At 33.4% G+C, this 25,000-nt stretch overlaps 1 protein-coding gene across 20 annotated transcripts in view; it reads right to left on the bottom strand.

Moving 5' to 3' along the window:
• LOC124429291 (polypyrimidine tract-binding protein 1) overlaps positions 1–25,000 on the bottom strand; it is a 422,552-nt gene that overhangs the window by 142,730 nt on the left and 254,822 nt on the right. For 13 of the 20 annotated variants that reach the window (XR_006943417.1, XM_046974367.1, XM_046974371.1 and 10 more), the window contains one exon: positions 20,264–20,317. The exons of the other annotated variants lie outside the window; for them this stretch is intronic. Coding sequence is in view for 12 of the 13 variants with exons in the window: in XM_046974367.1 (XP_046830323.1) it covers positions 20,264–20,317 (54 nt within the window). In the remaining variant the exon portion in view is untranslated. The remainder of the gene's footprint in view (positions 1–20,263; positions 20,318–25,000) is intronic. 20 annotated transcript variants of the gene reach the window in all.

Genomic DNA, 25,000 nt, shown 5'->3' with positions numbered 1-25,000 from the left:
CAGAGAAACTCTATCCTTTGGTAACAGTAGAAAAAAGACTGATCAGACGCGATAACGAGAATTAACCCCCCTATTTTATAATTTTATTTCAAATTTATATATACACACGCATACGTACACATATTTTTTTATAAATATATACATATATATATATATATATATATTTTGTTTTGTTTTTACAACATACTGTAATATCGATTTACTTTAATCAAGAAATAAATTTCTCTTGGATAAATATTGTTAAAATGAAAGGATTAAACAAAAAAAGAAAAAAAATATTTATCAGCCGTATATAATATAATTCTAATTTATTGTCATATAGTCAAGCCTCTCGTCTCAATTAATGTCAGTGAGGAAAAGAAAAATGTCGGATTTAAATCAGATACATTTGTTAATAAAAATTATCATCACGTACGTTAGAAATGAACATGATTTGCGTTTTTTTTTTTTTTTTTTTTTTTTATTATACTATAAAATAAAAAAAGAATATATATATATATATATATATATATATATCCGATAACCACGAGAAGAAAATAAAGAAGGATATCGAATAAATGATTAAAGTTATTTTCTTTCCTTTTTCTTTCTTTCTTTCTTTCTTTCTTTTTTTTTTTTTTCAACGAAACTCTCAGCTACCAACCCTCAGTTATTCCCAAAATTGATCTCAACCCTCACGCCTCTTTTGTTAGAAAGTGACACACATATCTCTCCCTATCTGTCCCATTTACTCTTTCTCTCTCTCTCTCTCTCTCTCTCTCTCTCGTTCTCCTTCCTCATACATTTACCATATATATCAAGATAGAACGTATGAATAATGAAGGAGAATGTCGATAAGTGTGCACGCACGTACGTACGCAAGCACGCGACGACGATCCCATAGAGTTTAACATTTTTTCATAGCTTTTTCTTTCCTCCATCCACCGCCCCTCCCCCCCCTCCTCTCTCTCTCTCTCTCTCTCTGTCTTTCTCCCTTCGTGAAAAAAAGAAAAGAAGAAAAAAGAAACTTCAAATACGTGTCACGCCTCGAAAAAGAATGTCATGGGAGTTAGGAAGATCTTATTAAAATTGTAAATCGATGGTTATAGATATGGGATATATACCGATATGTATATTTGGAAAAGAGGAAAGGGAAGGAGGAGTGGAAAGGGGGGGGGAGGGTGAGGGGAGGAGTGAGGGAGGAAAGATTAGGAACACGGACGAAGGATAAAAAATTTTTTTTTTTCTCAAAACGTAGAGATTTCCATTCGAAAACTTTCTTTCTCTATTTTATTCTTTTTCCATTTCTTTCGTGGACGCGCGCAAACACACACACACACACACACACATATATATATATATATACGTATGTGCATACATAAAAACATTCACACATATACACACATTACAAACATATCATATCGTAGAGATCGTTACGTATGAGCACCGAGTGGCGCGTAAATCAAATTTGAAAATCCCATGGCGTGTCTCTCGCGCCAACAACGATGCCAATGGCCGGACTACTACCTACTACCACTACTACTATTACTAGTACTATTACTACTACTAAGCAAACATATATGAAGCAGAGAAGGCGAGAGAGAGAGAGAGAGAGAGAGAAAGAGAAAGAGAGAGAAAAACTCAGAGATATAAATACGCGGGATAAAAACCACGAAGAATAGTGGGACAGATATCTCTCTCTCTCTCTCTCTCTCTCTCTCTCTCTCTCTCTCTCTTTTTCTCTTTCGCTTTCTCTCTCTCGTAACTTTTCTTCCTCTCAGGGGTGCCATTTTTAACGGTACCGACTTGTCCAGCTTTCTGTTCCAAATTGAATCAATGACGTGACACGGCCTGGAAACTCCGAACCGAAGGCGATTGGATTTTAATTTGATTCCATCTCTATCTATCTATCTATCTATCTATCTATCTATCTATCTATCTATCTATATATCTCTATCTTATATATATATATACACATATATCTATATATCTACCTCTATTTCTCTATCTCTCTCTTTCTTTTCTGATTTTATCTTTCTTTACAGATTCACGTTTAATTAATAAACCTTTGTTACTTGATTAAATGATCCTTCTTTTTTTTGTTTCTTTTTTTTTTTTTGTTTGATAAGATCCTAATAACAATTAGAACGAGTTATGTGAATGAAGATTTCTTCCTTTTGTAATCAATGGAAAAATCGAATTGGTGATAAGAAAAAATACAATCAATAAAATTTGTACGATGCAGTTAGGTGATTGGGGGAGGTGACGGGCCATGGGGAGAAGGACATAACGAGATTCTTCAGAATTTCTTTTGATTGAATTTTCAAAAAAATGTATCGTTCGAATGATGTATCATCATGATCGAATCGAAAGAACACGTTGAAGAATTTCTTTTTTTGCCATAAATGTTTCTCGTGCAAATCCAACGGATACTTCGTGGAAAGACGACATAACAAATAAATGTAACGGGTGTATTTTAACGCTGATAATGATAATGATAATTATTTTATCGCGATATGTAACAACGTATATTTATAAAAATACTTTCTCTCTCTCTCTCTCTCTCTCTCTCTTTTTATAAAGCTATATATTTTCAATGATCGCTACACTAAAACGCGTCACTTGCATCATCATTAATTTCATATATATATATATATAAGCTCATCAATTTTGTATAAAATATTTCATTTAATATAATATGTATTTACATTGTTTTGGAACAAGTCCATGAATATTTGATATATATATATATATATATATATATATATATATTTCAAAAAATAAAAAAAAATAAAAAAAAAAAATTCGAGAACCGAAGGAAGACTGCATTTTCACGGTATACCGTAAACAATATTTGAAAAGGTATCGTTAACAAATAATCTTCGTCAGGAATTCGGTCGATATAAAATTTTATCATATTTTCTCTATAAAGTTCGATGTTTCGTTTCTCTCTTTCTCTCTCTTTCTCTCTCTCTCTCTCTCTCTCCCTCTTTATCTCTCTATCTCTCTTTTTAAATCAACGCATACGTCAGTTTTCCCGTAGTTACCTAACGCTGAAAGCACCGGTCGCAGTCGAATAAATATTTGAGACCGGTATATAATATTCGATGAGAGAAGCAGGTATATATACATTGTGTAGCAGCACGAAGCGTCGCTTTTGATTATGGATTAAGGCACTTTGAAAATTAACGGCTTGCTCTACCACGTAATCCTTCCGCCTCGATAACTATAATGCGATTGTATAGTGAAAATTGTTACCCTATTAGATGGAGAGAAATGTTCGATAGTGGAAGCGGTGAAAAAAAAAAAAAGAAAAAAACCTGCCTGGGAAAGTCCATCCAATTTGTAACTCTTGCTGGCCATTACACCATTCAATTCCCCATGCCGATTCTCTCTCTCTCTCTCTCTCTCTCTCTATCTCTATCTCTATCTCTCTCTATCTCTCTCATATTTTTACGCTATTCCACGATTAATTATTTTCGAGAAGATTAAAGTACCGAACTCTCTCTCTCTCTCTCTTTTTTATTTATATACCCTCTCTGCTTCTTTTTAATATTTGTATTTTGAAGTTTCGCGAAAATCATTCGTATGATTTTTATCGTCAAGCACAATAACAATGAAATAAAAAAAAAAAAAAAGAAAAAAGAAAAAAGTAAAAGTAAAAGGAAAAAGAAAAAACGATAGAAATAACAAATTATCTAACAAAATCTAACAAAATATCTTTATCGACGTGTATTTTTTAAAAGAGAAAATTATTATGAGAAAAATTAAGAAAAAAAAAAAAAAAGAAAAAAAGAGAAAAAAAATACCTATAGATTAAAATATGACAACGGCGAACGATATAAATTATCAATAGTTATACGACATCAGGATTTTCCAATGATATTCATTTCTAAACGATATCATTTTAATAATAATGAGATAATTGATCGTTGTACAGTTTAGAAATGTTTGACAATTTAAATGCGATATAATCGTCATGCTTCATTAGCATCTGTCTAAAATTATAAAAGCGACACATTGTTTCGGGTAAAGTTTAAAGGACCTTCGATAATTTCTATATAGCAATTATTTTGTGGCGAAACCCTTTGGACAAGCATAAATGACTGGTGTTTAGAGAAACCGAGAATTTCCAGAGTAGTCACCGAGTTAGTTACACTTTGACGTACCGAAAATACCCATATAGAGATAGAGAGATAGAGAGAGAGAGAGATAGAGAGAGAGAGAGAGAGAGACGACAAATACACTAAACAGAGACGAAACTTTTTTTTTTACAAAAAGTTTGGAGAATGGCTTGACGCCCATAATTTAGTACTTTCTCTTAAAATCGAGCTCGGTCATTAAATGAAAACGACGTGCAACTTCTCCACTCTCCCCGCCCCGCAGCCCTTCCTCAATCTCCTCTCCCACACTCACCCTCACTTCACCCTGCACCTTCTTTTCATACCTTCACCATCCTGTTATCCTCGTGCTACTACATCATGAAATCGATATACGAGATAAAACGAGACACGATCGTTCAGCGACAATTTTCAGAGGGACCATTAGAATATAAAATGATGAACGTAGAAACAGTATACGTTTTTGTGGGCAAATGGACGAGGAAGAAGGAGAAAAGAAATAAAAAGGGAAAAAAATGGAAAAAAAAAAAAAACAAAAAAGAAAGAAAGAAAGAAAGAAAAAAAAAAACATACACCGAGGATCATAACGCAAACGATCTCTCGTGTCCGTTTGTTATATGAAATTTCGTTTTATTTTGTTTCGTTTTATTTCTTTTTTTTTTCTTTTTTTTTTTTTGTCTTTCTTTCTTCTTTTACTTCTATTATATCGAAGATATAAATTGAAGAAAAATAATAATAAAGAAAGAAAAATAATTTATATTAATACATATATACATATATATATATATATATGTATTATTTTTCTTTCTTTATCCTTTTTTTGTTTTTTTTGTTTTTTTTTTTCTTGCCTTCATATTTTCCTTTCTTTTCATCGTGAGAACTCGTAAAATATTCATTTGTCCGATCGATTGAATATTCCTTTCGAACGAGAAATATTCGAAGGAAGTAGTGAAGAAAGGAAGGAAAAGTGGAAGAAAAGCCAAAGAATCGTCTAAGAATAAACTGTATTAATATTTAACATTTAGAATACTCTCTTATTTGTTTCAAGGTGAAACGATTAAAGGACGTATAAACATGGATATATTCAAAAAAAAAAAAAAAAAAAAAAAAAAAGAATTTAATCAACGAACGATGAGAAAAAAAATGATTATATCGATGTAACTATAAGGCATGCATAGTACGTATATATTCGATCTTATTTTAATAATACGTATCATATTATCTATTAATACATATATATACATATTTTCTATTTATTTTTTTTTTTTAAACTCGAGTCAGGAAGCTTATTATATATCTAAGAAAGAAAAAAAAATATATATATATATATAAAATAAAATAAAAAAGATCCGAGAGATTTTTCCTAGTAGAAAATAGGTGAGTTCAATCCAATTCGATATCCCTTCCTTCCTTCTCGCTCTATACATCTATACATCTCTCTCTCTCTCTCTCTCTCTGTATGTATATGTATATATATATATATATATATATATATATATATATTCATCTTTCTCACTTCTTTTTAAATTTAATCCGAAAGAGGTCCGTTCGGCCGATGTGGATTTAATCAGGGATGTATCCATCGAAGGTCGATCCTTACGACGAACCAAGGATCTATTCTAACTCATCCGCCTCATAAATCGAACTTATCCACTAGAGCCTACCTTGAAAGCTGATACTCATAAAAAGGGACGTGCTCTCTCTCTCTCTCTCTCTCTCTCTCTCTCTCTCTCTATCTCTCTCTCTCTTTTCCTCTATCTATATCTCTTACATTTCTTACTTTTTAACCATCGATGAAAAAACTCAAAAAATAAGAAACTTATCTTCCTCCTCTACTCACTCTCTCTCTCTCTCTCTCTCTCGCTTTTTCCTCTAACCAATATTCTAACCAATTAATTCGTATTCCACTAGAATCTTGTCAAGAACTCGTGAAAGCATCATTGCTCCCTACTATTACTAGCTCGTTGTAACATCCAATAACGAGTTCCATTTCGTAGTTCGACTTTTATCGAAACCCGGAGAGAGGGAAAGAGAGGAGAGGTAAAGAAAGAGAGAGAGAGAGAGAGAGAGAGAGGGACGATTTTCGACAGTAACCCTGAAAATACTCATTTGGGTTTTGGTCCTTCCCATCCCGTTTCCACCTCCTTTTTACTCCCGATGAACTTCGAAAAGTTAACTTTGCGTATCGGTAATGAATCATCGAATACCAAACTAAACTTCATTATTGTTGAACTAGGAACGATAAGACTTTGTTAGAACAAAATTCTACCTATCAAGTGTGTTAATTTACGTATATATATATATATATATATATATATATATATATATATATATATATATACGTATATATATGTATATATATGTGTATGTATATACGTCAATTAATAATTAGGCACGTAGGAATATGTAACTGGCGAACGATTAAATTATATATTCATCGGTTACTCGGTTTACCATTTCGTTATATTCATGAGAATCTGGAAACCATGGCGAATCTATTAAATAATAGATTCCCCACTTGGACATATCGTATATTTCCGAAAAGTGTATGTGTGTGTATGTATGTCTGTCTGTGTGTGTGTGTGTGTGTGTGTGTGTGTGTGTGTGTAAGAGAGAAAGGGAGAGAGAGAGAGAGAGAGAGAGAGAGAGAGACGAAGGGATGATAACAAAGATGTAAATTAAGTTAACCCTATATATTCCCGAACTACTACTATTTAACTATTTTGTGTTTCAACGATATTTAATCAATCGTTAGTTCGTATCAATTTTTTTTTCCTATATAAATCCCCCACAACGTCAACGATATATATATATATATATATATATATATATATATATATATATAACGTTGAAAAATTCAATGTACTCGCACGTCAATTTTTTTCTTCTTTTTCTCTCTTTTTTTTCTCTTTTCTTCTTTTTTTTTTTTTTTTTTTTTTTTCACTAAAAATACAAATCGTTAATATGGTATAGTTATTAAGTTGCCATGTGTGGAGCTTTCTCGGGTCATGTAATTTTATCTTTTAAACGACAACGATGAAAAAATAATAATTAAAAAAAATCAAAAAGAGAAAAATAGAAAAGAAAGGAAAAGAAAAAAAAAAAAAGAAGTGACGAAATTGAATCGAAGCACAAATTATACCCTAATTAGGTTACGATATGATTGTATTTAGTGTGTAACTTTATTATAATTATTGTTTCCTCTCTTTCTCATGGACAAAGGTCAAAAATGGTTTTGTAGAGAAGAAAAAAAGAAAAGGAAAAAATGAAAAAAAAAAAGAAAAAAAAGAAAAAGAAAGAAAGAAAGAGAGAAAATCCTTCAGACATAATACGATTAACAAAGTTTGGACGTAATATTTTCGATTGATTGATTAATTTAATTATAAGTAACGAAAGAATTAATTAAACGGAGGAAAGGAAAAACTTGTTAGTGAGCGTTGCTTAAGAAGAGGTAGAAGAAGAAGTAGAAGAAGTAGAAGAAGAAGAATTAACCATTTTCCAAGAGGCATCCTTCTCTTTAACGATCCTACGTACATCAGAAATATCTAGCAACTACCGGCGATTTTCTTTGGAAAGAAAATAATTTTCCTGCAACCAAGAAGAGTATATGGCCGTAGAGTATAGTGCTCTTCTCTCTCTCTCTCTCTCTCTCTCTTGCTTATCATCTCGACAGGTGTGTGGTCGCGGATAAATTTCGGTGTGACAGTAAGATGGATGAAGGACAGGCGACCAAGAGAAGAGTTAGGTGTATATATATATATATATATATATATAGCGATATAAGGCGTATGCAAGAGCGAAAACGAGAGGAGGAAGAGAAAGAGAGAGAGAGAGAGAGAGAGAGAGTGGTGAACAATTTAAATTTTTTTTCTTTCCTCTTTCTTTTTTTTTTTTCATTTCTTCTTTTTCCTTTTCTATTCTTTTTTCCACGAACGAAGCTTTTCGCGGCTCTCTCTTTCTCTCTCTCTCTCTCTTTCTCTCTCTCTCTCTTTCTCCTGGGTGCAATTACTCCAACGATGTCGTCTGTGGCGAGAAGAAAAAATTGTGAGGTTGTTGAAGACACTAGAAAAGAGAAGAGAAGAGAAGAGAAGAGAAGAGAGAAGAGTATGATGAAGGGAGGAGGAAGGGGAAGAAGAAAGTGAAGGAGAGGATAAACCTGAGGGAGTAATTGCATCGAGCATAATTATCTCTCCTTCTCTAAGATTCGAAACATATAAGTAAATCTTGAGATGTATTTCGAATGAAACTTGTGAGGACGTTTCGTATAAAAAAAAAAAAGAAAAAGAAAAAACAAAAGGAAAAAAGACAGATGAAAAGAAAGGAAAAAAAAAATCTTATTTCCGTATGTAAAGAAACAAGAGTATTATTATATAGAGCATTTTTTTTTCTTTTTTTTTTTCATACATTTTTTTTAACGAGAGTACTTTTCTTCACATATTTTTTTTTCCTTCTCGGTTCTTTTTTGTTGTTGTTGTTGTTATTATTATTGTCGTTGTTGTTGTTGTTGTCGTTATTTCATAAATCTCTAACGACGAAAGAACGTGATAAAAATTGTAGAACGGGTTAATGGGGTAGAAAAGGAATGAAAGAGACGATTGGAACTTTTCATTCAACATTCGTATAATAAATGAAGCCGATGACGTTTCGCGCCCGGAGTTTGTACCCACTTGGAAGGAGTTTACGCCTTGAAAAGAAGACGAAAAGAAAGAAAGAATGAAAGAAAGAAAGAAAAAAAGAGAGAGAGAGAGAGAGAGAAAGTGGGAGGAATTGTAAGAAAAAGCGAGGATTCACAAGAGCACCATAGCGCGACTCCACGGTAATTTAAGTCGACCTTATCGAAGTTTATCGTGGCGTTTCTGATGGCGTAACCCCATAATCCAGAGCTTCGTTTCAAGCTGGAAACCCATTAAGGTAGCAGTTGCATCAGGAAAGTGGTGTATATCGCGAGAACAAAACGAGCTAAGTAAGAGAAAGAAAGAGAGAGAGAGAGAGAGAGAGAGAGAGAGAATGAGAGTGAGAAAGAAAGGACGATTTCAGTGACGAGAGAGAAAGAGAGAAAGGGAAACGTTCATAGACGCGGCGAACTCGCGGCCAGAGTGATTAATGTGAATGGATGAAGGAACGAAAGGAAGGAATAAAAATAAAAGAGAAACAGCACAAATCTGGAACGAAGTGCACCTTCGCCATTAATTTTCAGACCTGTTCCAACACCATCACCATCACCAACACACTATCATCACCATCACCAACACCATCACCCCACCAATACCACTATCATCGGCCTTCTACCACTTCTATCCTTCGCAATGGCCGAAACAGAAACGCGAATGTGTTTTTTCCCTTTTCGAAACCAACGAATATGAAAGAAAGAAAGAAAGAAAGAAAGAAAGAAAGAAAAAAAAGGATAGAGAAAGAGGGAGTGTAAGAGAGGGGAAGTGAAACTCGCATTGATCGAGCGTAAGGAGAAGCAAAAGTGGAATGTTTAGCAATCGGCACCCCTTTTTCGTACATAAATCGAGATTTCCTTGAATCTAAGGAAACATTTTAAATTACCTTTGAAATAAGTTTATATATATATATATATATATATATATATATATATATATAAAATGTGATAAAATAAGCATAAGGAAAATTGCTTTCGATGAAAAAGCTCTTTTCATCGAAATATTCTAAAATATATTAAGGTCGTATATATCATCGATTAATAATAATAATAATATTAATAATAATAATAATAATAATAATAATAATAATAATAATAATAATAATAATAATAATAATAATAATTCAAAATTGTAATCGATCAAATTCATTATCTCGTATATATCACGTATGTTACGTTTCGCTTGCTAGCGCTTGCTTGCTTGCTTGCTTGCTTGCTTGCTTGCTCGCTCGCTTGCTTGCTTGCTTGCTTGCTTGCTCGCTTGCTTGCTTGCTTGCTTGCTTGCTTGCTTGCTTGGTTAGGATGGCACGCGTTACATAATTAACGATGAATTTTCATAACATGAATATGAAGCGCGGCTAATGAGCGCATTAATATTTGCCGGATAGCATGTTTTCCGTTCTATACATAACGTCAGAGGGTACGGTACGGAACCGAACTGAACGAACCTAACCGAACCGAAGTACATAAATTCGATTTTGCATACGCACACTCGCGAACGGATTTACGCCTATCATCGTTCGTTCGTTCGTTCGTTCATTCGTTCGTTTGTGCGTCCCACAAACACGCGAAATACCTCTGTTAAAACGCGTTAACGACGCGGATCAAAGCTTCCATCATTCGATAAAAATTATCTCTTTTAAAATCACAACCCGTATATATGCCTGGGTTATATTCTTTTTTTCTTTCCTTCCTTTTTTCTTTCCTTTCCTTTCTCTCTCTCTCTCTCTCTCTCTCTTTCTTCATTTTCTTTTTTATTTATTTTTATTCTTTTTTTCGCTTGTTTCTCTTTCAGCAGAGAGCCAGTGATATTCTTCTTGCATTCCTTCTCTGTTCTTTTTTTTTTCTTTCTTTCTTTCTGTTTATTTTTCTTTTTTTTTTTCTTCTCAGACACAAGTAAAGACAAAGAGAGTTGAACGTAAAAGAAAAGAAGACAAACAAAAAGAAAAGAAAAAAAAAAGAAAAAATGAAGAGAAAAAGAAAAAGAAAAAGAAAGAAGAAAATCAAGAAACCTTTTTCTCTAACAATTTTTATCAATCGTCAATTATCAATTTTTCATTCAATTTCTTTTTCATTTCTTTTTCATTTCTTCTCAATGTTTTCTCACTTTTCTTTCTTCATCCCCTCATTATCATTATATTCTCGTCTTTCTATCACTAATCTCGTATTAGAACGAAGAACTATTAAACCAACTAACTAATTCCTTTTCCTTTTCTTTTTTCTTCTCTTTTTTTCTTTCTTTCTTTATTCAAATTCATTCAACACAATCGCTTAAAGTATGGCCCGATCGCTCCGATCGCCCCCATCCCCCCCCCCCCACGCGCCCCTAGAGCACCCTCGGTCGCCAATATGTATGTACGAATTTCTTTTTCTCCTTCGCCTTTTATTTTTTTCTACGTTAAATGAAAAAATTCTTTCAACCGATCCACTTTTTATCATGGAACACAACTTCGAGTGTTCCGTCGAAGAGACCCTCAACCACTACCAAAACCCACCCCCCCTCTCCCCGTCATCATCACTCTTACACCCGTCATATTTTCGTCGAATATTCTAATATTTTTCGTTTTCGGTTGCGTGACCGAAACGATTCGATAAGCATGTCAGCATCCTTTTCTCTCTTCCCCTCTCTCTTTCCATATCTATCTTTCTCTTTCTATTTCTCGAACCTCTCGAAGCGAATATACCTTTTCCTTGGAAATGTTCGAGCGAAACGAGCTCCTTCAAAAATTCCATATAACTATTTCAGAAAAATCACGGAATATCTATTCCGTAAAATGTGACTATTTATTTGTAAATCACGTGACTAATAGAGGTTCATTTTAATGACATGGAAAAAGAAGAAGAAGAAGAAGAAGAATTAAGAGAGAGAGAGAGAGAGAGAGAACGATATAAAAAATTTCTAGTAACGATCCTTCAAAATATGGACGACTTTGCTAACGAGACCAAAAGAATATAAAAAAAATTATTATCGAAAAAAGATCCACAAGTAGTTTCGTCGAAAAAGATTTCTTAAAGAAGCAACGATTCTACTTTTTAGATTCTACAATTGATATGAAATTAATATGTACTTCTAATATTATTATTATTACTCTATTTGAGAAGAAGTCAGATATAAACGTATAATATTTATTTACTTCTTTATATATTTATTTATTTATTTATTTATTTATTTATTTTTCGATTTTAAGATTTGATGTTACTTCGTTAATTCTTTCTTCTTCATGATAAACGCTTAGCTTTCAAATTGACCAATGAATATTAATACATCAATTTTTTCTCTCTCTCTCTTTCTTTCTGTTAGTAATCATGTATATCTCATTTGCCAGCAAGGAGTTTGGATAATTCTTTTCGCTTTCTTTTTTTCTTTTTTTCTTTTTTTTAGGCAAAAGGGGCCAAGTGCTCGAAGGAAAATGGATGGTCCGAAAGTCCGTGGAGGTTTTCTAAAAACGTTATGCTCGTATATCTCTCTAACCCTCTTTCTTTCTCTCTCTCTCTCTCTCTCTCTCCCCCTCTCATACCTCTCTTCACTCACATAGTCTCTTAAAATACCACCTTAAAAAAAAGAAAAAAAAGAAAAAAAAGGATGCTACCCACTGCTAGAAATATGCAGAAAGAGAAAGAGAGAAGAAGAAACGGAGTTCGTACACGTCATTTTGAATTTATTCGAAAAGCGTAATTTTTTTTTTTTCTTTTTCTTTTCTTTTCTTTCCTTTTCTTCTTTTTCTCTCCCGAAGCTTTTGAATGAAGACGATGAAATAAAGAGAAGAGTACCTGAAATCTCTCTTCTCTCTCTCTCTCTCTCTCGCTCTTTATGAGAAACTGATGTTTTTTTTCCCCCCTCCTCTTTTTATTATTTTCATTAACTAACGTTGAATCAACGGCTAACTGTAGGCAAACGAGAGTACGCTTAGTGTCGTCCGCTTTTATAAAATGTCACACGGTTAAGATAAGCGCTTTTTCGTTTTCACGTTCGTGCGAATATTGCTGGAAAAACTCTTAAAAAAAAATAAAAAAAAAAAAAAAAAGAAAAAAGAAAAAAGAAAAAAAAAGAAAAAAAGAAAGAAAGAAAACAGCCCTCTGTCTAATGCTTCAACAACGTTTCGTAACGCAATTATCGAACGTGTTCCATCGATTCTTAAAAAAAAAAAAAAAAAAAAAAAAAAAAAAAAAAAAAAAATTATCTGCGTCTTTATTTCGCTCTCTCCTCCCTCTCACCTCCCCTCCCTCTCTCTCTCTCTCTCTCTTTGTATTTCTCATAAACCATTTCTTTATGTCAATTCGTTCCATCGATGCAAATCATTTTATCGATTGAACTAATCACTCAGGCCGACGGATAAATGAAGACAAAAAGAAAATAAAAAAAAAAAAAAAATAGAAAAGAAAAGAATAAAAAAAGAGAAAAAAAGAAAAAGAGAGAGAGAGAGAGAGAGAGAGAGATAGATAGAAGATTAGGAAGAAGATGGAGCAGGTTGGACCAATCGAAAACGTCGGTTTATCCTCCTCTTTCCTGAACGATTTACGCGCTAAGTTTTCGTGGGAGGAAGCATATCGTTTATCACGAAGAGAACTAATAGATAACACGATGGTTACGTGTTCGAGAAGATCTCTCTCTCTCTCTCTCTCTCTCTCTCTCAAACACTCTTACCAAGAGAAGCTGCTCTATTCGATTTTATCGTTTCTGATCGGTTGGCAAGTCCCTACACCCAACATGTGAATCCATCCCCTTCTCATGATTTTCTTCTACCCTTCTTCTCTACCCACCAACTTCTTCTGTCTATCCACCTTCGATACTCTAAAACTTTTCAAGGTAGACACACATACACGTTGCTCATACAGAATTTACACCCATTGATCCCAATCCCCTAAGCGATTACAACTTTCAAAAATCTACCATAAGAAAGAGAAACGTTTAAAAGTTTATACACTTGTAAGATCCAATATCAAATTTGTTTTAATTCGATCAACGATATATAATATTACGATAAAACGAGAGGAACGTACGTAGATCATCAATGTAACACCACATATATATATATTATGTATCATTAATAGATGATCATATTTAAAATTTCTCGTGAACAAAGGTCATTCAAATTTCTTCTGTCATTTTTTGTTTTTTTACCTTCTACTTTATATTTCTATCAATAATAATTTTAAAAATCTGACGAGAGAGAGAGAGAGTGAGAGAGAAAGAGAAATTAATTGATAAAATATTCTAAATTCCTTTTAATTCAATTTAGTTGTAGTAATAGAGAAAAAAAAACGTAAATTGTTTCAATGATCTAATATCAAATATCCTTTGTATCAATTTTTATTACGGATCATTAAAATATATTATCAAATAGACAATCTATCCATAATCATAATCACTCAAATTTCTTCTGACCCTTTTTATTTTTCTTTTTTTTTATTATTTTATATTTAAAAAAAAAAAAAAAAAAAAAAAAAAACAGAAATAGGATATATACGTTCTACGAAAAATAATGAGACAAATATTTTCTCGATATTCGTATCTGTTAATATGATTGTTCGTTTAAAAATATTTCAGTAGCATTTAATTTTAATATCATTCGACGTATTTTCACGAAAAGATATTTCGTAAGAGAACATCGATATGGAGAATGACTTATGCATACTTATGCTCTCTCTTTCTCTCTCTCTCTCTCTCTCTCTCTTTCTCTCTCTCTATCTCTTTCTTCTTCTTCTCTCTGCAGATCTTCGTATAAATGGTTTTACGATACAAAGATGTATCCAGCCCATGAAGAAGACCAACTGGACTTTATGCAATGCACCATGACGACTACTTTATAGTATTCCTTTCTCACGGAAATATTCGCTTTATGGAGTATCGAATATATATATATATATATATATAAACTTTTTTTCGTTGTCTGGATCACCATGGATCGAACATGAACAAAGATAAAGCCATAGGGGTTTCCACCTTTATTTTCTTTGAACGATATATAGATAGAACGCATTCAGGTCATCGCATGAAAATTAAACGCTTCCATGTATATATGTATGTAAGTATGTGTGTATGTAAGTATGTGTGTATGTGAGTGTATATATATATATATATAGGATGCATAGTAAAATTACATATATTACTAGCGGCTCTACGTCATACATACATGCATGTATCCATGTTCTACGAAGGAGACAATGGAACATATGTATATATACGTAATATGTATATATGCACACACATACATATATATATATATATATATATATACACACAGACAATGAAACCGCGATAAGATTATCTCTCTCTCCTTTCAAAGCTTCCTATACACATAATTTCAATTTAATTTCGTTAACCTCGATGATTACGTTCATACGTAATTATGAATATTCGATTATGTGACAATATATTTTATTTAATAAATATTAAACAAAGGAAAAAAAAAAAAGAACTAAAATGGCAAGAGATGAATAAATTTTATTCTGATCGAATCTGATTTTCTTGATCTTGTAAAATATTGATTGAAAATTGAGAAACTTACTGAGAAAGAGAAAGATATGTGCAAACAAAAAGAAAAAAAAAAAAGAAAAGCTAAGACTAGTTCTCTCTTTATTAACCATGAAGTATCATTACTCTCTCTCTCTCTCTCTCTCTCTCTCTCTCTCTCTCTCGACAATATTCGACAAAGCAAATTCCCATTCGAATGAAATTCCCGCGGTCCAAATCGCAGAGAGAATTCATTTTCATGTCAGACAGACAGACAGACAGACATACAGAGGAGAAAGAGAGAGAGAGAGAGAGAGAGAGAGACGACAACGAGCTACAACCATACTCGATATGCTCACATCACAAGCAGCAGCAACCTAGCAGCACTAGTAGTAGCAATAGTAGCAACCAAGTGAACCAGACTGCAACCCCTTCGCAGGAGCCAGAGTAATCTATCCTACTCTTGTGACGTATGCTCCCGCCGCCGCCCTCCCCAAGCCCGCTCTCTCCGCTCTTCTCTTCTCCTCTTTCCCCTCGTTCTCCATCTCCTCTTTCTCGTCATTCGACTTATCCGTTCCCAAATTACCAACACGAACCCAACCATCGATTTCGGCCATTAATTCTAACTCGGTATCGAAAGATCGACGTCTGTATTAAACGAATCTATATAGTCGAACGGGTTTCATATCCCCAATCCCCCCACCCCCCGCGCCCCTGTGAAAATTTAATCATTAATTATAATACACTTTAAAATTCAATAACAACGAAGATACGTACGCATGAAACATATTATCGCATTTAATAGAAATTTATCGGACGATTTAGACGATCAAACAAAGAAAAAGAAAAAAAAAAAAGAGAGAAAAAAAAAAGAAAGAAAAAAGAAAAAGAATAACAAGGAAAAAAAAAAAAAACATAGAAAAGATAAATGAAAGGTACGATTCTTCAATATAACAATCAACAATGATGAAAAATCATTTAATAATTATCATAATATGAAACATTAATAATTACAATTATAAATATTAAATCATTCAAAGATATGTCTATCTTGGATAATGATATTATGAATGAATAATCGTTAAAACGATATACATCAAATTCAACGTAAACGATTCAATTGTATGAAATAAAATAATTGTCTTTTTAGAAAATCAATGATAAAGAATGAAAAAGTAAATAAAATGGAAAAAGGGTAAAAGAAAATAATGATTGTTCAATATCAATGAACAATAAAGAATGATGATGATAATAATAAAATTTGTCGATATTTGACTACAAAGAATGAGAGAGAAAGAGATAGAGATAGAGATAGAGATAGAGAGAGAGAGAGAGAGAGATAGAAAGAAAAAGAAAAAAATGACGATATAATAGAAATTTCAATAGAAAATCTAGTTTTCTTCTTATTCGAAGCGAACTCTTGACGGATACTATCGTCTCTCTTTGACGTTCACTATTTTCTATTTAACTATCTCTCTCTCTCTCTCTCTCTTCTTCTTCTTCCTTTTCTCCTTTCCTCTCTCTATGCCAATGTACCATCTCTCACGAAGTTCTCGCGATTCTCTCGCGCGATATAAGCCACCGACATCAAAGAGTATGCACTGCTGATAATGGCAAGAGAGAGAGAGAGATAGAAAGAGAGAGAGATAGAGAGAGAGAGAGAGAGAGAGAGAGAGAGAGAGAGAGAGAGAGAGAATGGCGTCTTTTCTCGCCGAAAATTTCCGGACATTCTTGTACCTTCTTCGAGCTCGTCATCTCGTCGTCTTTTACCTCGGTTAAGATAATGGATCGAGGGAAAACAATTGCCAGAGGGGGTCGAACAAAGAGGAAGAGGACTCGATCTTTCACCCTGTTTCTATACACACACACACACACACGCGCGCGCGCGCATATACTCATATATATATATATATATATATTTTTTTTTTTTTAAGCTCATCCCTTACATCACAAAAAGAAATAAACCTATGCGATCGTTAGAACATCAACGTGAAATTTTCATGAAAAAAGAAAAGAAAAAAAAAAAAGAAAAAAGGAAAAAAAAGAGAAAAGAAATACACACTTGTGTACGCGACGTTACTCATAAACCAGCGAAATTATAATCTGTAATGGTATGCGTTAACGTACGTGTATACATGTATGTTTGAATATGTATTTGCGCGTTCATTGAATTTTCCAAACTTTCCAAACTTTCCAAACATAGTTATTGAGAATATCAATAACTATGTGTATTCTGTAAAAATATAGAAAAAAAAATCACATGGACAAATTTTTTAATTATCATATGTGTATATATATATATATATATATATATATATATATGCGCACAAATTTTGGTTTATTATTATAAAAATGAAAGAAATTCTAGTATATTTCAAGAGCGTGTCGATAATAATAAAGTTTTAAAATAATGAAGACGATATTGTATTTCGTACAAAATTGAAAAATGTCGATAATATAAAAAAGAAAAAAGGGTAGTAAGCGTAACCGTGACAAAATTTTTAACCTACCGACATAACACGGAATAACGATTATGAAATGAATTTTCATAATAAAGTCACGAAAAAAAAGAGAGAGAGAGAGAGAAAACGAAATATATATATATATATATATATATATATATCGTGTTCAATAGAGAACATGTATTCGTTGATAAGCCGTTCATGAGTCTCGTTTACAATACCACTAGATAAAGATAAGCTGCGAAATTTTCTCTCTCTCTCTCTCCCCTGTATCACGTTGAATTGAAAAAAAAAAAAGAAAAAAAAAACCGGATTAAACGATTGAAGTATTAATTGAGGGTCATTTTTTTTTCTTTCTTTTTTTTTAATCAAATAATCTTCTTATCAAATTTTTTTTATCGATTTTTATTTCTTCGATCGAATTAACCTCCATCGATAAATATTTCGAGGAAAAAAAAAAAAAAAAACATCAATTAAATCAAATCAAATCAAATGAAATTCAATTCGACTTGAATTCAATTAAATTCAATTAAATCGAATAAATAAATTAACATGTAAAAAAAAGAAGAAGAAGAAGAAGAAGAAGAAGAAGAAGAAAGGAACATACGAAAGAAGAAAAATTTCTTTCGTCGAAAAGTAAACAAACTTGAAAATACGAAGCAGACAGAAAAGCTAACAAATACTATTGGGAAGGGGGGGGGAGGAGGAGGAGAGGATAGGAGGGAGGGTGATGCAGACGGTAAAGAATCGAACATGAATCCTTCTTCCTATTTCACCATCTCTACCTATGGCTCTTCTCCTCCACCTCCTTTTCCTCCTCCTCCATCTCTTTGCTTTTCATCTGAGATACCAAGAAGAAGAAAAATAAGAAGAATAAGGAACGTACGACGTTCGGCCCTGTTTTCTCTCAAACATATGCAACACCCCAACCCCTTAGTGTTCAAAGATCTCACCCCGTCTTCTTCCACGTCATTCTCTCCCTTTTCCCCCTTCACGTTCGTATCTTCAAAAATATCTCGACACGTTTTTAAAGCTAACGGACGACGACGATGACACCAACAAGATTACTATTACTCAAACGACTATTATTCTCGTAAAAGAATAAGGAAAAATGTAAGAAAAAGAAATAAGGATTGAATTTGTCGACTAACCCCTAAAAACGTTTCCCCTTTCGACTTTCTAATGTTTCCCCGTCCCCCACCCCCTCTCACTCACTCACTCTCTCTCTCTCTCTCCCTCTCTCTCTCTCTCTCTCTCTCTCTCTCTTTCTCTCTACCACTTTTGTGTACATATTGGAGCAAGAGGGAGGGAACGAAGGAGTAGAGGAGGATAGAAGAAGAAGAAGAAGAAGGTAACATGAGAAAGAGGAAGAAATCATTTTGGTGACTACTCTCTCTTTCTCTCCTTTTACTATTACCCTACCAAGTCCAACGATATACAAACACATTCGTCACTGTCTCCCATGGGATATTACCCCCGTTTACTCAAAGCAAAGCCGGCAATGACGTAAGTAGAAGCCATAAGAATCAAAAAAAGAGTCACAATAAAAAGAAATCCAGTATAACACACATCGATATATCCTCTTCGTTTCCTCTGCCCTATCACACCTCGCCCCGACCATTTGTACCTTCCTTCCATCCCTTTCTCTTCCTCCTGTCTCCACCCCAGCCCACTCTACGCGATCCTACATTTTACTCTTTCCATTTGGAATTTTTATGGTAAATACACGTACGAAAGAGACTCTTTTTTCTATTTTTTTTTTTTTTTTTTTTTTTTTAGGATTTCAAAAGCTAACAAACGTGTGTTTATGTAATATACACGGGTAAACGCAATAAATGTGTAGATATATACGAATTAAATGTTCACGTTCAATGTTCAAAATTTATCATTGTCATTATCTGTCTTCCTCACCCTCTCCCACTCTTTCTTTCTCTCTCTCTCTCTCTCTCTCTTTCTCTTTCTCTTTCTCCCTCTGTCTTTGTATCGATAGAAATTTGACAGCAAAGTAAATAGTTCAATTCTCGTTCGAACTGACTGTTGATTATTAATCGTAGGAAAAATGAAAAGGAATATATATATATATATATATATATATATATATATATATATATATATATGTACGTATATATCGTGACGTTAAAAAAAAAAAAAGAATTTTTCCGGGTCGCGTCAGCTTATCACTCTTTTTTTCATTCGGATTTTTTTTCTTTTTATATACATATATATACACATGTACTTTGTTCCTTATCTCTTATGTTTTTTTTTTTTTTTTTTTTTTTTTTTTTTTAAACGAGACAGACGATATGGAACGAATGGATCAGAGAAACTGAACGCGTATAAGAGAAAAAGAGAGAGAGAGAGAGAGAGAGAGAGAGAGAGAGAGAGAAAGAGAAAGAGACAGAAAAGAAAAAAAAATATATATATATATATACGTATATATAAATATATACACACATATACAAAAATGTATATACGTATATATAAATGTATGTACATATTCAAACGACGTCATAGTCGTCGATGGTGGTAGAGCCGTGTAAAATGTGGGGAGAGGGGGATACTACATTGCTTTATGGCTTACCATCATCAGGGACGCGCTCGTCCCTCGAGCGTACTGGAATTCCGGGACACTCACCTGAAAACAAAAGGAGAAAAAGCATTAGATTCTTTTTACTCGTCATCAAAACTCCCTTGGCATCGTTTAAACACACGTACATATACACACACACAGAGAGTTTCATTCAACCCTTTTATTTCTTCTTAATAGAAACTAGAATTATATCTTATTTATACTTCGTGAGAAAAGATCTAATCGAATGTCAAGGTTGAATGATCCTTACAACATACATATATATACATTATATATATATATATGTATTTGTGTGTGTGTATGTATGTATATACGTATGTATATATAGGTTGGATAAATAGAGATGAAGATAGAATTCGAATTATACTATACTCATTTAAAATACTCAACCGAATCACAATCGAAAATCGTAATAGTATTTATCTAGCTCTCCGCACGAACGATTACGCGTTTAACCATGCGATCTCGATACCCAATGGGATATAAACGCCAAAGAATGTATTTGCACCGGTCAAGTGGATGGAGTAAAACGCGTTTCCTCCCTTACCCCACGTCTCTCCCTCCCACCCACTCTCTCTCTCTCTCTCTCTCTCTTTTTCTCTCTCTTTCATTCATCACACACATAGCTGTATTACCGAATGCTTTATTTCGTACGATACGTTTAATCGTTTCGTATAATGGCCCTTCCAAATTTTCAAATTAAAATATACGAATTGAATATTTAAGTCGATCAAACGAATAAATGATAAATAATAATATTTTTTCATAATAGAAACCTTTAAAGAATTTAACAAAAAGAAAATATATGTATATATAAACATACATAGGCATATATATGTATGTATATATATGTATATGTATATATCTATGTGTATCTATATATTCTTATCCGCCAGGCGTATATTCTCTCTCCTTTATTCCAAGTCCATTGGGACTTTCTGTATCGAACGAAAAAAAGGAAGAGAAAGGGAGAAAAAGAAAAGGAGAGAAAGATAAAGAGAAAGAGAGCGTGTAAAACTTTCTGATTTATTTTTACGCGTCGAATCTCTATTTCAAGAAAAAAAGAAAAAAAAAAAAACAAATTCTATATACACGTGCCTACAGAACAAAAAAAAAAATATATATATATATTATAGTATAATAATGTTAGATATTAATTATCTATATGATTATTTTATCGAATAATAATAATAATAATAATAATAATAATAATAATAATAATAATAATATAGAAAACCTGTCGAAAATTAATAAATGAAAGAAAACTAAACGAAACTTATCGATAATATATTTCAAATTCGAATAATTCAACGCCGGTGTCCTATTCGTTGAAAGAGAGGAGGATGAGAAGGGAGGAGAATGGGAGGCGATCTCTGAAACTACGGAAACCAAATCCTCCACTATAGAATTTCCACGAAGGTTGGGTTGAAGGAAAGAAGGGTGGTACTATACTACACCCATTTCCCCATTTCTATATAGAGATACACGTTATATATATATATAGTATACATATTATAAACCATAACTGGAAACACGCTTAAAATTTTATCCGTAATCTCGACCCAGGAATAACATATATACACATATACATATATAAATATATATATATATATATATATGTAATATATATAAATGTATACGCATACACATATACTATATATGTATACATGTATATAAATATACACATAATAAATATGGTTAAATACATATGTAGATGATCGTAAAGTAAAATCGAGAAGGTGGACAGATAGATAGGAGAATTGGCCGGAACGGAGCTCGTTTTCGCACTGTGTAAAACGATATCTAGTTGTACATTAATTATCCTGATAATCGATAGAAGGACGGATGTCGGTAGGGCGGAGCAAAAGAGAAATAGAGAAAGACAGAGACAGAAAGAGAGAGAGAGAGAGAGAGAGAGAGAGAGAGATAATAAATAAAAGAGAGGGAGAGAGAGAGAGAAGTCACGAAACGAGGTAAACGATGTATTTTCCAGAAAGCATATGTGCAGATACATACATACATACATACCTACATACATACATACATATATACATACATACACACACATACGTACGTACGTAAGTATACGTATGAGAATATACGAGCCATATACGTCGGTAACAACAACGTTTTAATTCGTCATAGTTGGATCATGTGAACTAACATACTTGAAGAAGAGAAAAAGAGAGGAAAAAACGAGAGAAAGAAAGAGGACAGAAAGAGAGGGGACTCAGTTGAAAATCAGGTCGGACTGGATTTGCGTTTATGAATAAAGACGCGTTTTACGTTCTACCCGCAACGAAAGAGACTCGTGGGCTTTTAATCCCCATAGTTTCGTGCGACAGGAAAGAAGATAGAGAAAAGGAGAGTGAGCGAGGTAAACGGAATAAATAAAAGAGAACAAAGAGAGAAAGAGAGAGAAACTTTGCTGCTGATCGTCGTCATCTTTCTCTCTCTCTCTCTCTCTCTCTCTCTCTCTCTCTCTCTCTCTCTCTCTTTCTCTCTCATGTGTACTCTCTCTCATTGTGTTTACATAAATACTGAAAGAGGATCGATAACGACATTTTATCGCCTTGGTCACGCAACAACTCCGATGATTGGCTACACGTTTTTCCTTCCAGTACCTACCCCACCCACTCCCTATTCCCCTACCACTTTCTTTCCTTCCTTCCTTCCTTCCTTCCTTTCTTCCTTCCTTCACCTGCTGCCGTCGCCCTATCGTCCCATTATTCCCCTTCACCCTATCCGCTCCCCGTCATCTCTCTACTTACACCTAATCCTCACCCTTTCCCTCTTCCTTCGCTTTTAACAGCCACGGAATCGATAAAGATCCGTTCGATTTTCTCACGTGCTCGATTGATATGCGACAAAAAAAAAAAAAAAGAGAGAGAAAGAAAAAAGAAAAAATAATAATAAATAAATAAATAAATAAATAACGACCGAGATTTGAGATGGAGTATTTATATACGTATATATATATATATATATATATATATATATATATATATATATATATACATATGTATAAAATAAAAGAAGGCTGGCACGAAGAAAAATGTTTCGATCGATTGAAAGTTCCCGTGCGTGCACGACATAACCAGCAACGTGTATGTATATCATTACGTATCCATATAGCTTTCGGAAAATAATGAAGCAAAAACAAAAAAAAGAAAAAAAAAGGAAAAAGAAAAAAAAAAGGAAAAAGAAAAAAAAAAGGAGGAAGAATAAAGGAAAATGAGGAAAAGAAAAAAAGAAAAAGGGAGAGAAAGAAAGAAGGAAAGAAAGAAACTGAAGAGACTTAACTAACTTGAAAATCTTTAAAAAAAAAAAAAGAAAAAGAAAAAGAAAAAGCAAGAAACAAAAAGAGATTTCGTACAAAATAACGATACGCACATGGTATTAGCAAAAAGTATCAATTATATTCTTCTACTTAATCGAAACGCGAAACAAAATACATATTGCATTTTTTAAGTTTTCTCTTAATTTAACAACATTTCGATTAATTAAAGATGATAAGAAAAAAAACAAAGAAAAAATATATATATATATACACGAGTTTATATTAATATTAAGAAACACAATTGAAATTATGTATCCATATGTATTATATACACTAAAGAAAGAGAGAGAGAGAGAGAGAGAGAGAGAGAGAGAGAGAGAGAGAGAGAGAGAAACAGGAAAACGTTAGAATGAGAAAAGGTTAAGTTACAGTGAGGAAAAGCAATTTATCTTGCTGTATTAGCAAATGGATGATAATGACGAAGCCCTAAGAAGGGATGGGAAGACAAGGATAGAAAATAGAAGGTACGTTTGTACGAGAGAAAGAGAGAGTGAGAGAGATAGAGATAGGAGCTTCATAAGCAGCTGCAATTTCGAAAGGAAGAAGGATATGTAGGATACTTGAGGTTATCTATGTATTGTACATAATATATACATATATATATATATATATATATAGACAAATATTCCGAAACGTTTGGTTCGAGACAGGAACGTCTAATTTCGAGAAAGAGAGAAAATCGAGAGAGAAGCAGAGGAAAGAAGAAGGAAGGACGAGGAGGAGGAGGAGGAGGAGGGAAAAAGGGTCACGTCTTACGATACTAATTGATGTCGGTGAACGAACGGACAACGTATCAAGCATGGAACAAGGGTGTATTCGTTTTACGTAGGAGAAACTGAACGAACAAATAAGAGAGAAAGAGAGAGAGAGAGAGAGAGAGAAAGTAGTATGAGTATAACCTATACTACTCTCAGGTTTACAACCCTCCCAACGAAGCAACTAAGCAACCACCACCACCACCACCACCAACCCACCCATCTACCAACCCACCCCTTTTCTTCTCGCGTCTTTCACAGAAGTCTTCGACTTTCGTTCTCGCTTTACTTCGCCCACCGCTAACAATGGGCGGACTTTTCTGAAAAGAGAAAGAGAAAGAGAGAGAGAAAGTTGCTTGTTCTCCCTGACGTTCGGCTAACGAGAGAAAGAAAGAAAGAGGAAGAGAGAGAGAGAGAGAGAGAGAGAGAGAGAGGGAGGGAGGGAGGGAGGGAGAGAGAGAGAGAGGACGTTGCGTAACGGACTACTTAAGCTTTAGCCAGCTGCAAATTAACGAGCTGGGGATACACGAGTGCTTTCTACAAGAATAAAGTTCGAGATACGGGATATACAGTCGACGATGAATAATAAGAAAAGAAAAGAGAGAGAGAGAGAGAGAGAGAGAGAGAGAGAGA

This window comes from Vespa crabro, chromosome 15 (genome assembly GCF_910589235.1).
Source record: "Vespa crabro chromosome 15, iyVesCrab1.2, whole genome shotgun sequence".
Taxonomy (NCBI): domain Eukaryota; kingdom Metazoa; phylum Arthropoda; class Insecta; order Hymenoptera; family Vespidae; genus Vespa; species Vespa crabro.
The sequence above is the reverse complement of the archived record's forward strand: the minus strand, read 5'-3'. Positions and strand labels throughout refer to the sequence as shown.